The sequence below is a fragment of the Pipistrellus hanaki genome, assembly GCF_964339955.1.
Source record: "Pipistrellus hanaki genome assembly, chromosome: 9".
Classification (NCBI taxonomy): Eukaryota; Metazoa; Chordata; class Mammalia; order Chiroptera; family Vespertilionidae; genus Pipistrellus; species Pipistrellus hanaki.
In genome coordinates this window covers 49,953,735-49,969,596 of record NC_140511.1, presented here as the reverse complement: position 1 = coordinate 49,969,596, position 15,862 = coordinate 49,953,735, and the positions used below count along the sequence as shown (strand labels likewise).

Here is a 15,862-nt window from a genome sequence, read left to right as displayed (position 1 = left end):
GGCGCTGCTGTATTTATTACTAGATTAACAGCTGTATCTCAGGGACCAAGCGTGTATAATGGCTCTGGTGACACAAAAGGGAGCAAGCTCCTGGTTCCTGGGGGTGGGGGTAGAGGGAGCAGGGGAGATGGGCCAGTGACCAGGTATTATAGATCGTGGCAAGGCAGGGCTGCAATGGGGAAGCACTTGGTGCTTGGGCAATGTCCAGATGGAAAGAGTAATAGGAAGAAATAGGAGGAGGTTTGACACATAAAACACTTGTTTATTTAAAAAAGAAAAGTGTGGCGGAAACCGGTTTGGCTCAGTGGTAGAGCATCGGTCTGCGGACTGAAAGGTCCCAGGTTCGATTCCAGTCAAGGGCATGTACATTGGTTTCGGGCACATCCCCGGTAGGGGGTGTGCAAGAGGCAGCTGATCAATGTTTCTCTCTCATCGACATTTCTAGCTTTCAATCTCTCTCCCTTCCTCTCTGTAAAAAATCAATAAAATATATTTTTTTAAAAAAAGAAAGAAAAAAAGAAAAGTGTGAGTAATCCCTGTTCTAGGCACTCATGTAATTTTAAAAAAGAAAAAAGAAAAAATGGGATTGCCACCTGTCCTAGGTCCTGGGGAGACTGCTTGCTGTGAATAAGTCAGTTCTGTTCCCATGATGACAGCGAACACACCACCCACAGCGGCCGCACAATTCCCACACGCATCATGCTTGGTAACCATGTAAGTTAACACTTACAGATGTAACCTCCATCTTTCATTGGCGCGCACCAGAGCACAGACAGACTGGTACCTTGGCCAGAGAGAGGAGGTCTTAGGGAGCAGAGCTGGGGTTCACGGGGCAGCCTGGCTGCGGCTGATTGGTATTAACCACTGTGCCATCCGCCGCAACAGGCCTGCGAACACTCCCCTAACCTATCCCCGGAGCTACCGGTGGGCTTTCTTGGCTGGAGTAGGGGATCAACCAGGGCAGACTGATAAAGGCCCGCCTTTGATGGGCCTTGAACGCCAAGCTGAGGGCTACATGCTGAGTGGAGGAGGATGGCTTGGAGGGGAGGGCCAGGTGGGACACAGGAACAACCTCTTCCCCGTGGTGCCCCCTTCAGGACGCTGTTTTGCAAGAACCAAGCAGGAGCTGAAACCGGTTTGGCTCAGTGGATGGAGCATCGGCCTGCGGACTGAGAGGTCCCAGGTTCCATTCTGATCAAGGACATGTACCTTGGTTGCGGGCACATCCCTAATAAGGGGTGTGCAGGAGGCGACTGGTCGATGATTCTCTCTCACTGATGTTTCTAACTCTCTATCCCTCTCTCTTCTTCTCTGTAAAAAATCAAATTATATATATAAAATAAAAAGAATCAAACCAGAGATGACAATGACCTGGGATGCCCCGGGCCTCTGGGATTCAGGGAAGGCGATGGCTTCCTATGGCTTGGACCATGGAGGTAGAGGAGGCAGAGGAGGCCGCCAGGGGCGGGGAGAGGTGGCCAGCGCCTCGCTGGCCAATGGCGACGCGCGGGGCGCGGCCCCTCCCCGGGGGCGGGGCCTGGCGGGCGGGCGGGGCGCGGGGGCTCCCCGGTACCAGCGCTGCGGCATCCCCAGCGCTCCAGCCCCCGGCCCGCCCCCCGCGCCGCTCCCGCTCCCGCAGCCCCGCGGCGGCCTCGGCGAGGCCCGGCAGGTCCAATCCCGGGCACAGCTCCGTCCAGTCGGGTGGGTGCGGGGCAGCGGCGGGGATGGGGATGGGGATGGCTTTGCTTGGCTCGCCTGGGTGGGAGAGGGGCCGGGCGCTGGTCTCGGGTTCGACCCAGAAGGGAGTTGCGCTATTACCACCTACATGGGACTGGGGTAGTAGGGTTGCGGTGTCCGCAGTAGAGCTGCGCGCTCTGACTTGATCCGGAGAGGGCAGGGCTCGAGCCCGCGGAACCCAGGAGCTAGGTGGGGGGGACGGGGGGAGTGAGCTGGGGGCTGTTAGCCTGGGGCCCCGAGTTCTGATGCTCGGGGAGGGGGCCGAGCGCAGCCTGTGCGTGAGCATGGAGGAGGGAACACTGAGGGGATCGGCGCGCTGGGGCGTTGGGGCGCTGGGGCGCAGGGCTGGATGCGGGGTTTGCGTCTGGTTCCGAGGGAGCTGCGTCCCGGGGGGACTCGGTTTCGTTCCTGGGGGGTGGGGGGGTGAAGGGGGCGGGGAACAGAAGCCCCGGGGCGGGCCGGGACGCAGAGCCGGGGGCTGAGGGGCGGGGCGGGGAGGCTGGCGAGGGGTGGGCGCGCTCTGACAGCGGTTCCTTGACGCACAGGCGGGCGGCGGGCGCAGAGTGGAGATGGAGCGGCCCTGGGGCACCCTGCTGTGCCTGCTGCTGCTGGCAGCGATCCCCGCAGCCCCCTTGCCGGCTCCCACTGCGACTTCGGCTCCGGATGAGCCCGGCCCGGCTCTCAGCTACCCGCAGGAGGAGGCCACCCTCAACGAGATGTTCCGCGAGGTGGAGGAGCTGATGGAGGACACGCAGCACAAACTGCGCAGCGCGGTGGAGGAGGTGGGTGCGTCCCGGGGCCCTGGGAAGCGCAGGGCTCGGGACTGGGGAGACTGGGTGGCGGGAGGAAGCAGGCTCGGAGAGCTAGCCAGGGTCCGCCGAGGGGCTGGGAAGGGCCGGCGGCAGATTCGGAGTAATCTGGAGGCAGCCCAGGGTGATCCCAACTCCCACCTTGTCCGCCTTTCTGCCAGAAGATGGAATCTGAGCCTGTGCCAGGGAGCCTCCGGCTGGACCCACCCACCTGTCGGTGGGCTGCCCCTCCCCTTGTTGTAACCGGGAGCTTGCCAGGCCCCCGGTATTCCAGCGTCGTCGCGCTTTTGCTGAGAGGCCGAGGAAGCTGCAGGCAGCTCAGGTTCTGGCTTGTCCATTGGCTTTGAGCTTGTGAGACACAGCGAGGGTGCCTTGTGGGGACCTAGAGCCTGAGCTTTGCTAGTCGCCTGTCTGGGCTTCCCCCAATGCCATGGGGTCAGAGAAGGGGAATGGAATCCTGAGCCCAGCAGTGCGACTTACCAGAGGGTGGTGGGAGGAGGACGAGAGGGAATGGGAGAAGTAACTCCCCTCCCCCCCCCCCCCCCTCACCAAGCGTGTTTTGGAGTCAGTCCTGGGCTCCAGGTCCTCTCCTGCCTCTCACGAGCAGGGTGACATTGGACAAATCCCTTAATATTCTGTACCTCAGTGTCCTGTGGTAATTAAATGCCAGGACCTGTGTGGGCACCTGGCATATAACATGTAGCAGTTGTTAGTGTCAGATATCAAGTACCTAGGCAAAACTGCCTGGCTTCTTCCTTCTGTCCCCTCCCAGGTCCAGACACTATGATGGCATCCTCTGTGGTGGGGACACGGTATTGCCAGGGCTGCCAGGCCAGGAAGTGCAGCTGGTCCAACTGTCCCTTCACAGGTGTGGGGAGCGATCCCTGGTTCCTGGGGTGGGTGGCACAGTCACTGCTGTCCGGCCCAGCTCTGGCTTCGGTGTCTTTGGAGAGAAGGAATTAGCAACAGACTGGATGTCCAGGCTGATGGGTCAGATGTCTTCACACCCATTTGGGCAAAGCCTCCGGTGCTGGCTCTGATCCATCAGAAGATGCTTTCTCCCAGAAGCCCTGTGCAGTGAGGGGATCTATCCCCTTCCTTCCATAACAGTCAGCCTGGAGTTTTCAGGGAGGGGGACACTGGATTGGGGGGCAGTTGCACAGGCATCAGTACCTGAACATTCACGGCATATTCCTAAACTCATGGACCTTCTGTTTCCTGTGAAAGCACAAGAATCATGGCATGGAACAATGAAAGAGGGAGGGGAGTCATTTAGGCCCCACTGTCCCCCAAGGCTGCACCTTCTAATTAAATCAAGCTTGTGATCCTTCTGGTTTCCTTCTCTGGGTTCTAGAACTTTCCCTCCTGCACATGGATCCTCAGTGAAACTGACTAGGTCTTTCATTGTGAACCTGTCCATGCATGTGTGTCCTCTGATGGTAGCTCCTGAGGAAATGGGGGAGCAACTGGGTGTCTTCAGGCTCTTCATTGATCAGAGCAGTCTGGGTCCCAGTGGGACCAGCAGGATCCACTCTATGGAGATTGTCCACGTTGATGCTGCCTGCATGCCAGCTTCCTCCCTCTGGACGTGGCTCTGTTTGACTTGTGCAAATGGGCTAACTGAAGTTTGCCACCAGGAGAGACATTGGCTGCCACTGTTACCCGACTCAATGGTTGTTCCCTAAAGGGTGTCCTCACTAGCTGTGGGGTCAGGTTGAGAGAGAGGTTGAACACCTGGTGTCAGGAGAACAGGCTGTGGGGACCAACCTTCCTTTACTCGACTCTAGCTCTGCCACTTCCTAGTGATGGCATCCAGGTTCTAATGGGGGAAATGCCCCTCTTAGGATAAAGGAGAGACTTAAATGAGAGGATGCAGTAAAGGAAGTTATCTAACCCTATAAAATGGCTTTAAGTATAATTGGCCTGGCCAGTGTGGCTCAGTGATTGAGTATTGATCTATGAACCAGGAGGTCTGGTTAGATTCCCAGTCAGAGCATATTTCTTGGTTACGGGCTCAATGCCCAGGAGGGGGTGTGCAGGAGGCAGCCAATCAATGATTCTCTCTCATCATTGATGTTTCTATCTCTCTCTTCCTCCTTCTCTGAAATCAATAAAAATATATTTTTTTAAAAAGGTATAATTGGTATAATGTGTCAGTCCTGATGAGGTTGTTGTAAGGATTAAGGAAGTTTGTTCATTATCAATAAAGAATGGCTTTTGTTATAATCATATTAATAGTACTAGTATGAATAAAAATAAAGAACCACCATGGCCAATATATAATAGATTCTCAATAGATTGTGGCTATTGATGTTAACTGATATTTAAAGAGACTGCCCAAAGGTCCCTTAAATCACATAAACACAGAACAGTTGCTGTTTACTTGTTGTCCAGGGTAAGAACCCAAAGGACTGGGCCAGATGTATTAACTGTTTACGTAGTTGCATCATGAATCTGCTGAGAACTTCCTGCCATTTTAAATACTCCAGCTGACTCAAGCTGTTGATTTCTCCAAGTGGGGGGGAGAGGAGAGATGAAGCTAACTCTACCCTTCATATCATCATTGGGAGAGTCAAATCTTCAAATGGGTTAAGTCAGGCTGTTCCTATTTTTCTGTCCTATTATTCTATATATTACTGATACATGTATTTTGAGGATAAAACTACCCCACTCCCTGCCCCCACACTCTCATTGCCTCATCTATAACTGGCATATTTTAGAATGTTCCTGGGAAGGACCCAATACCAAACCTGGATTTCCCTCTCCAGCTTTTCCTCCGGTACCCTTTCAGCAGACATGCAGATTCCACCAACCATAAATGCCATTCTAAATAACGTTCACATTCCTCCTCTGTGAAACAAGCCCGATTGCTTCAGGCCTAAGTTTTCCTTGCTCGTGGCCGTAATAGTTGTGGTTGAAATTTCCATTGTAAACTGTACTTTTAGTTTGTGGTGCCCTTAAAGAACTGTTAGCTCATTCTGTTGAAATAACCACTGGTGGAGAGGGCGGTTTTATGAAAAGACTATCTGCTCAGCCCAAAGCAAACTCTAGACTTGGTAACTTGTCAATTATTTGAAAACCAAGCTGGTGGATTCAGATTCCCATGAGAATTTTAAAAATATGAAAACATTCCGTCTCCTTGTGGGGAATCGCCTCTGTAGCATCTGTAGTCTCCTACACTTTGCAAGCTCTATCTTTTCTATCACTAAACATGCCAGCCTCTCTCTCTTACAAAAAAAATGAAATCCTTTTTTTTTTTTTTTCCCCATTCTGTCTCCTATCTTTTGTTGTTGTTAATCCTCCCCCGAGGATATTTTTCCCAATGATTCTTTGGAGAGAGTGTAACTGAGGGAGGGGGAGAGAGAGAGAAACATTGATGTGAGGCACATCCATTGGTTGCCTCCTGCACAGGCCCTGACAGAGACTGTGTATCAACCTGCAACTCAGGTGCCTGCCCTTGATGGAGATCAAACTGAAGACCTTTCAGTGCACGGGCCGACACTCTAACCACTTAACACACCAGCCAAGGCCCGTTTCCTGTCTTCATTCCATTCTTCTCCATTTGTTAGCAAACTCTTCAAACACACGAGAGATACCTGCTCTCTCCATTTCTACCCAAACATTCCCTGGAAAGCTTCTAAAACTGCGTTCCTAAAGGGCAGTATTGTGAAAGTAGCTATGTATTATCCTTTTGCTTGATGGCAAATACCAGACCAGGCACTTGGATTTTGTGATCCTAATTCTTACATCTGCTCAGCAGAGGAGCATCATCCCTTATTTTACAAAAAAAAAAAAAAAAAAAAAGAGAGAAAGCTGGCCAAAACTGGTTTGGCTCAGTGGATAGAGCATAGGTCTGCGGACTGAAAGGTCCTGGGTTCGATTCCAGTCAAGGGCATGTACATTGGTTGCGAGCACATCCCCAGTAGGGGGTGTGCAGGAGGCAGCTGGTCGATGTTTCTCTCTCGATGATGTTTCTAGCTCTCTATCTTCTCCCTTCCTTTATGAAAAACATCAATAAAATATATATTTTAAAAATCTATTTGAGAGAGAGAGGGAAAGAGGGAGGGAGGGAGAGAGAGAGAGAGAGAGAGAGAGAGAGAGAGAGAGAGAGAGAGGGAGAAAGCTGCCCTAGCCGCTTTGGCTCAGTGGATAGAGCGATGGCTTTCAGACTGAAGGGTTCCGAGTTTGATTCCGGTCTAGGGCACATGCGCAGGTTGTGGGCTTCATCTCCAGTAGCGGTCATGCAGGAGGCAGCCTATCAATGGTTCTCTCTCAGGTGGCCTCTGGTTTGGGCCATGGGGAGATGGGCAGGGCACCAGCAGCTTTTGTACAGGGGCTAACACTGTTCAATGGGAACATGCTCAGATCCCAGCTCTGCCCTTCACATAGAGTCCTGGGAAGTTATCTAGTCTCCCCGAGCCTCAGCTGCCCCACTTATAAAACGGGAACATAACACCCACCTCAAGGGGAGGTTGTGAGGTTTATGGCTATAACTAAAGATACCTATCATTATTACCATTATTTGTAATTGCAAAGAGAAAAAGAGAAGTGGTTTGTTTTTCTTTAAAAAAGTTTCTTTCAATTACAGTTTACAGCCAAGTCTATTTTGTGTTAGTTTCAGGTGTACAGCATAGTGGTTAGACAATCAGATACTTTACAGAGTGACCCCCTTGGTATTCCCAGTACCCACCTGGCACGAGGCATAGTTATTACAATATCATTAACTATCAGAATGCCTTTAAATTATTTAGATGTCCTGACCCTCCCTGACCACATTAATGAAATAGAAATATCAGCATGTACATATTATTGTCTGTTTTCTATGCTGTTACTCTGCATCTCCATGGATCTTTTTCCCTAATCGACTCTGACTTGTCTCTAGAGGGGGGGAAATTGCTCATTTAATCCATTTATTTAATAGATGGAGGCAGAAGAAGCTGCTGCTAAAACGTCGTCAGAAGTGAACCTGGCAAACTTACCTCCCAGCTACCATAATGAGACCAACACGGAAACCAAGGTTGGCAATACCACCATCCATGTGCACCGAGAAATTCACAAGGTATGGGCAGTCCTGGCCAGAGCCTTCTCCTTTCTCTAGCGCCCAGTCCCATCCGAGCACTAAGGTTTTCTTTACATATTTGATACATAAGCCAAAAATACAAATTATTTTTGCTTATTAAATATTTAGTACTTAATTTTCTTTTCATTCCTTGCCTCTTATTCATTTTTTTGGTACTCAAACATGGACTTTTTTTTACTTCTCAATAGTTTCACACATGTCATCTTTTCCCCTACTCTCTCTCTATATAAAAGCCTAAGCAACTGATTGACTGAACAACCAGTCAACCAGTCACTCTGATGTGCATTGACCATCAGGGGGCAGACACTCAATGCAGGAGTTGCCCCCTGGTGGCCAGTGCACTCCCAACAGCCAACCTCCTGCAGCTGACCAACCCCCACAGCCTCTTTCTTCGCCAGCCAACCTCCTGTGGCCCATATGGGCCCTGATCACTGGCCAGGCCGAGGGACCCCACCTGTGCACAAATTTGTGCACCAGGCCTCTAGTTTACTATAATCCTCTGTAGGGCAAGGTATATACTACTAGTTTTAAATTCTTAGGTAGTGCATCAGGACTACCTGGAGCCTGTCACAACCCCAGCCCAATCCTCAGAGGTTTGATATCACTGATACTGGGTAGTTTTTAGAGCTCTTCAGAGCTTTGATCTCAGTCTCACACATGGCTGCACATGGTGATTCCTAAAACACATTTGTAAAACACATGGGAGCTTTATGAACTAGTGATGCATAAGGCCCATCTCCAGAGATTCCAATTCAGTTGATCTGAGTGCTGCCTGCGTTGATCTGAATGTGGGATTTATTGATTTACCACCACCATCTTGATCTGAGAGGCATCCCACTGATCCTGGGTGCCTTTCTTTGACCTGAGTGTGTTCTTCATTGATTTTACACATATATATATATATATATATATATATATATATATATATATATATATCACTTAAACTTAGCTCAATGAAGATTTTAGAGAGGAAGGGAAAGGGAGAGAGAGATAGAAACATCAATGATGGGAGAGAATCATTGACTGGCTGCCTCTGACACAACCCACACTGGGTATCAAACCTGCAACCCAGCATGTGCTCTGACCAGGAATCGAACCTTGACCTCCTGGTTCATAGGTCAATGCTCAACCACTGAGCCATACCAGCTGGGCTTAAGTACTTCTCGGTAAAATAAAGACAGTTCACCTGAATCAGGAGCAGGGCAACTATAGCTAAAACCTGCTTGCTTCTCATGAAAGACGTTTGATTAGACACCCAGACCTGTAGCCCTTGAAAAGAAAGTCTACCTTGAGTTTCAAGTGATGAGCCCCAAGAACTATACAAATAGCGAATGCTGAGTTTGTGCTGGGTGACAGGCCCTGTGCTGAGTGCTTTCACAGACCACCTCATCCCTCCACACAGCAGCCCTGGGAGGCGGAATCTGAGACACTGATGGTCACTGCTCAGAGGAGAGGCTGCTCATCTGGAGGGAAGGAAAGAAGGAGGGGCAGTCTGTCTGCTTGGCTGGATGCCCCACTTCAGAAAATAGAAAGAAAAGAAGTTGTGGAACTTGCCCAGAGTTCCTTCTATTTCACACTCACTGTGCCTGTTCTATTGTAGATCACCACCAACCAGACGGTACAAACGGTCTTTTCAGAGACAGTGATCACGTCTGTGGGAGAGGATGGAGGCAGAAGGAATCACGTGAGTTGTCGTCTCCCCTGCGCTCACACCCCAAGGCACACGCATCTTGGTGTACCTGCCAAAGGTGACCGAGGCTTCAGAGCCTGGGCAGAAGGGAGCTGACTTGCAGGCACTTTTCCTGCCTCATCTTGGCCAAGATCAAACCTATGCATTCTGGTAACAGGCTCTACATTCCTGCAACTTTGCATCAGAAATAACAGAGATTAGATTCAGTTGTCATTTGATGGCTCCGTCGCAGCCTTACAAGGGGAATAAGGGTGCATTGATCAGAGACCTGGGGGATTCATAAGACCTGGGGCATTGAGCGTGGAATGCCCTAAAGCCTGTGGCCTGGCCCCTGCCTTGTATAATGTCAGCCCTGACCAGGGAGCTGAGAGCAAGAAAACCTTAGTGGAACCCAGTGGCCTAACGGGAAAAGGGTGTCCTCACACTCCAGGCTTCATGCTCTGACCCAGCGTGATAAGCCTGCTACTGAGGTGCCTGTTGTTTAGTCCAACGGCATTTTTAATAGAATTATAGAGTCCTACATTTGGAAGGGGCATCATTTCACAAAAGGAAGACCAATGGGAGTCACTGGTCTCCAGACTCCCAGGCCAGCGGTGTCTCACCTGCAGCTATCTTCTCAGAGAAGTGGCTAGCTCAAGATGCAGATCCCTGATGAGGCAGGGACAAGGCATCTGCCTGGAGACATGGGCCACAGTAAAAGTATGCCCCCTTTGTGGAGACCGCAAGGACCAGCCTCTCTGTCCCCAAGTGCCCTGTGCACACTTCTGGACTATGAGATTTCCCCTTTGGTGCATTCTTGGCCTTCGGAGGGGGGGGGGGGGGGGAGATCAAGGATTTTCCCTGCCTCTTTTGGCCTTATCCCCAGGAGAGAACTGGTGTATTCATGATAGTTAGGGAGGTGGTGTTGACATGGTTAGTGTTGATGGGCTCTTTTTTGCTTGATTTTGGCACAGAGTTCAAACACATACTGCAGGCTAAGTGTGGGGGTGGGGGTGGGGAGAGGGGTCCAGTGACCCACCATTCAAGGGACCTGGGGATTGAGGTGGGGGCAAGCTCTGTGGTGAAATGAAAGGAACTCTGGCGGTGAAGCTTAGAAGCATGACTTTGTCACTTACAGGCTGGGTCACCTCGATTTCCCCAGCTTCAAGCGAGGCAGTGATTGTCACCAGCTCTCCCGACTCCGAGAGGACAGAAGTCTTAGAAATAAGACAGGATGCACTGAGGTCAGGAGGGAAGAAAGTCCAGTTTTCAAAGTTGGGAAGAGAGAGAGGGAAGCCAAACAAAAACAAACAGCTGTAGGGTGTGGCGGGAAAAGCTTTAAGATATTCCAGATTTAAGTCTCTGTCGGGGGACCTGGGAGGGAAGGAGGGCCTGTGCAGAAGCCATGGAATGGAAGGGGCAGGGAAACAGAACTCACGGGGCTGTGAATTAGAAAAAAAGAGCATCGTCCTTAAGTTGAAAAAATAAAAAAAGGCACATGTGATTGCACAATGATAGAGGTTGGCTCCAGGGAGCTCCCCAGACCCCAGAGGGGAGCCGCCCCAGCTATGAGCGCATCCGCACCTGCTGGAGGCCCAGGTGCCCTGTGGCCTGCAACTTTCAGATCCCTCCCATGCTCTCCCCTGTGTCCCCCAAGGGAGATGACTATGTCACGTTTTGAGCCCTGTGGTGGGGGAACCGAGGCTTTGATCACGGTGAGCAGGTGAGAGACAAGATCTCAAAGATGGAGAGAGTGCTTGGGTAGAGAGCCTGCACGTGTGTGCTGACCCAGTGAGTTTGTGCTAGCTTTCCCAAGTGTGCATGGCTTTGTGCATCCATGTGTCCTTACTTCAGGCTCAGTTGGGGGGCCCAGACTCTCCGCACCTTTGTATGCCGTCTCCTGTGTCACCGAGCGATGCCGACATTTGTGCAGCACCCTCGTGCCGTGCGTGAGGGAGCCCCTGTGGTCCGGAGGGCACAGGAGGTTGGCAGGGAGAGATAGATCCCCAAAACCCAGAAGGTAGCAACTCATCAAGTGTTTCTAGGATTGGGCTCAGGCCCTTGGCATATTAACTCACTGACTTTCTCTACAAGAATAAATTCCAATTTGGCCAGAAGAGAGACCTGGGCAGCTGATGCTTGACTGGCCAGTTTCTGGAGAACCCCACGGGTCTTCAGAGAACAGACTGGAGACTTTGCAAGCCGCCTGTGACCAGGATGTCCTGTTCAGACACAGTGACATCTGTATCACAGAGCCTCATTCATTGCCAGAGTGGCTTGCTGAAAGTCAGAGAAGCAAGATCTAGTTCCAGATGCCCACGGCATTCTCCCATTCAGCTGCTCTCTGGTTCCTGGGTCCCCGTGGTCCTAACACAACCGAGCAGGGGCTCAGCATCAACGTTGCAGAGACATGAAGATCCTGCCTCGAGGAGGAAGCTGTAAACACGAGACTGCCTTCAAAGGAGTGTGGAGGGACAGTGGATATTATCGCCACTGACCTACGCCATCGTTTTATAACTTAATGATTTATACAGTTGGCCCTGAAATGCATTACACACTGAAGAAACTTCCTCTTCGATGGAAAAGGGAGACTTGCCTTTCAAAGGGACAAAAATCATATGCTGTCCCAACCTTCAGTTACTGCAAAGAGGAGCTACATTTCCAGCATTTAAAATTCCCAGATGAATTCAATTAAAAATAATCACCAAGCAAACCCCCTTTCCTCCCCGCCCCCCCATCTTTCTTTCTTCAAATGCTGGTATGTGTGTGAATATGTATGGTAACCCGAGGAGGCCCATGGAAAGTTACAGACAGTCATACTATATGCCTGTCTAGGAAACTCAGCACAGTGTGTGCAGGGTATTGGTCTGTTTTTACATTCAGACGAGAGAGGGGGAAAGGACATGCGGCTTGTTATTTCACCTGAGCGCACTGGCGATGGCGATGTGGCCCGACATGGTTCTGTGGGGCTTTTGTGCCGGGCCCTCGCCTTCATGGGCCAGCGGACAGCTGACTGATGTGGTGCCACTTTCGTGCAGGGTGAGGTGAGGAGGAGAGCAAGCTGGAGAGCGGACAGGCCATTATGCATCCATGGGGAGCTTTTATTTATAGCCCCGTGTCCCCAGAGATGAAGAATCCGGTCCAATTAGCCAAGGCACCATGTTGAAGGGACGTGTCCTCTCATTAAAACACAGCTCATGGCTACAGAGCTTAGCACGCCGCTCACGTGTGTTGTCTTTTCTGTGTTTGCGTTAGAATATGATATAGAGCAGGAGGTGCCCTTGTTTTTCCAGCTGAACATACCTCCTTTGAACCAATGGGTTCCATTCTAGTACAACCAACTCCCAGATCTTGGTCAAGACTTTCAAGGCCCCAGGGAGACAAATTTCACTACCAAAATCATGTAGAGAGTAGCAATTTCAGTGACCCCTCTCCCCCCACCCCCAGACGTCCTTGTCCCACAGCATGATGGGGGTTACAGTGCCTTTCTGACTCCACCCGGTGCACAGTGGACAGTGACAATGGAATTCTATGCAAGTGTGAACCAAATGTCTTGTCTGCTGCGAGGAAGCGGGCTGTTATTTGTGCTGACGATTGGGAGGAGTGGGAGGGAAACGGTGGCTGAACGTCTCAGGACTTGTTTGCTGGCTTCCCATGAACAGTCGTAGCCGCATCCTGTCCCCTCAGAGTCCAGGGACACCCAACAGGAGTGTGGGAGCAGCAAGGGTGTTGAACGACAGCCTCCTCTGCGAGACCTCAGGTTCTTCCACGCTCCCAGCCACCCCCAGCCAGGTGGGGTGCTGGCTTTGTTTGTTTCTATGCCCTGATTTCTAAAGCTGGAGTTGTTGTTATCAACTTAATGGAGTGGCAGAGGGAGGGTGCCGTGAGGATGAGTCATTGAGGCTTTAATAGAAATGCTATCGGGGAAGCCTGGGCCTATTAGAGAAAATCAGTCAAACCCTGCCCCGACCCTTGCAAGCTCTGTCCATTATGAGTCTGCTTCTTCATTTATGAAAGGGGGGCTAGTCATTCCTGGTTCCCAAAATTGAGTGAGAATGTAGTTAGGCAACGTTTATAAAAGCTCTTTGTGTAGGGCTCATTAGTGTTGAAAAGTATTTAAAACTGGGTTCTAATTGGTTTCTCCCCTGGTTCCCAGCAACCTATGCCAAAAGAATGGATGGACATAGCAGCTGAGGGTACGGTTAAGGACTCACAGGCTCCTTCCACTGATGTTCGAAGCCTTGGGCTATGCTCTCTAGAGCCCTGCCTCCCCCTCGGGGTATTGCCCTTCACCTGAAGCTCCGTGTTCCTAGCCACAGGGTTGACTCACCTGCTGTCCTTGTTTGGGTGCTAGGGATACAAACAGAAGAAAGAATGGACCTGATGAGTGACAAGAGAACAGGTGCTGACAAATGCCAGGATGGGCCTCAGGTTGGCAGGGTGTATGCTGGTTTCTATAGAGAACAACAGACTTGTGGTTCTAAGAGTAATGAGAGTGATGGTGTAGTCTTATGTTGAACTAGAGGCCCGGTTCATAAAAATTCATGAACTGGAGGGGGGAGATCCCTCAGCCTGGCCTGCCCCCTCTCACAGTCCAGGAGCCCTCAGGGGCGGGAAGTGACCCAGTGATCAGGGGAAGGCAATGTCCCCATCACACCTGTGCTACTGCCAGTGCCAGCAGCGCAAGCCTCAGCCGGCCCTGATTACCTGAGCCTTGGGCAGCCCTGTGCGGCTAGATAGCTGACATCCGAGGCTTGCCTGTGCCTTGGGCCAGCCCTGGGCAGCTGGGGGACTGAGGGTGGGGTCCAGCCACACCATGCACCTGCTGCATGCCCCCTGTCCCGCCCCTGCTGGGCTGAAAGGACTGTGGGACTCTGGCAACAGGTGCAAGGAGCGGCTGGACCTGCCTGAGGGCGGGTTTGACCACACTATGTGTCTGCCACCCCCCCCCCCCCCAGCCCAAGTGGGGCTGAAAGGACTGGGGAACTCCAACAAGGCTGAGGGACTGGGCACTGCCATCTTGTGGCAATGTATGTCTCCATCTTTGTGATGGTATGACAGTCAATTTGCATATTACCTCTTTATTAAATAGGATATTTGACTTTGTGATATCTGGCCAAGTATAAGGCCCTCGTGCCAAATCTAGTAGGAAAAAACTTATAGGAAAAATTAAAGAGCTCTGGATTATTCTGAGATATGAATAAGCAATCTCCAAGTAATAAGTAGATGTAGGCATTTCTTTTGAGCTATAACCTGGCTCTATTAAAGTGTACTCTCCTCAACTAAATCTTCTTCAAGAAGGAATTCATCCCCTGCAAGCATGGCCCAGTGGTTGAGTATTGACCCATGAACCAGGTCAGGGTTTGATTCCTGGGATGTGGAATCAAGCCTCAGTAGGAAGAGGCAGCCCATCAATGATTCTCTCTCATCATTGATGTTTTTATCACTTTCTCCCTCTCCCTTCCTCTCAGAAATCAATAAAAAAAAATACATATATTAAAAAAGAAGGAATTCATTAACTATGCATAATTCCACATCCAAATAAAAATATTGTGAAGTTAATAAATGAGTTTCATTTAAGTTGGTAATAATAGGATGTCTTAAAAATGTTAAGTGAAAAAATGCAATTGCTAAGCAGTACCTATACTATACTAAGTAAAATATACCTTACATATACAGTATATAAAAATATTTCATTTTTAGAAAAAAGTTTGCATAAAAAGTTTGGCAAAATATACACTAAATCATAAATAGCAGATTTATCTAAAGGAATTGAAATTTGCAGAGGCTTTTCCTTGATAGATGTCTATACTTTTTTAATGTTTTAAAAAGAGCTTGTGAATTATTTACAGTTTTTCTATAAACATCTATCTATCTACCTATCTATTTGTCATTTTGAACAATTTTGTAAGTATTTCTTTTGTGCTGATCCTGGAAATTAAATTGCTGAGTCAAAGGCTAAATTTTAGAGATGCTACCAAATTTTCCTCTAGAAAGATTACAGTAATTTCACTCTTTTTAAAAATATATAGTTTTACTTCATTTAGAGAGGAAGGAAAGGGAGAGATAGAAACATCAGTGATGAGAGAGAATCATCGATCAGCTGCCTCCTGCACATCCCACACTGGGGATTGAGCCCAAAACCTGGGCATGTGCCCTGACCATGATCTACTGGTTCATAGGTCGACACTCAACCATTGAGCTATGCCAGCCAGACAGTAATTTTACACTTAACAAAAAATTTTGAGACTATTTCACCAACCCTCCCCTATCGGGGGTGTTACAGTGGGTGATTCTTTATATCTTCTTTTTGTTTCTATTACTGTGATTATTAGTAAGGCCAGGGGGAATAGCTGTTGGAGAATCCTAAGTTGCAGCAAACATAGAATTCTCCACAGATTCTTCTCACCCCCTCCTCCCTTTTCCATGGTGAAAAGGCAGTTTGGCATTCCAGGCTGTTCCCAAGACCGAACGCCATCTGTCTCTTGTGGGGCAGATTAGAAAGGTGTGAAGTTCCTGTGTGCATGTGAGGCGGCTGATGGGCTGTGAGTCACACCAGGAGTAGGT

The 15,862-nt window shown here is 49.9% G+C and overlaps 1 protein-coding gene across 1 annotated transcript in view; it reads left to right on the top strand.

Moving 5' to 3' along the window:
• Nucleotides 1-1,555: 1,555 nt before the first annotated feature.
• Nucleotides 1,556-15,862, top strand: part of DKK3 (dickkopf WNT signaling pathway inhibitor 3) — a 37,181-nt gene continuing 22,874 nt past the window's right edge. The window contains exons 1-4 of the mRNA XM_084893526.1: nucleotides 1,556-1,701; nucleotides 2,283-2,519; nucleotides 7,468-7,605; nucleotides 9,227-9,310. Of these exons, the coding sequence (XP_084749652.1) occupies nucleotides 2,307-2,519; nucleotides 7,468-7,605; nucleotides 9,227-9,310 (435 nt within the window). The 5' untranslated portion in view covers nucleotides 1,556-1,701; nucleotides 2,283-2,306. The remainder of the gene's footprint in view (nucleotides 1,702-2,282; nucleotides 2,520-7,467; nucleotides 7,606-9,226; nucleotides 9,311-15,862) is intronic.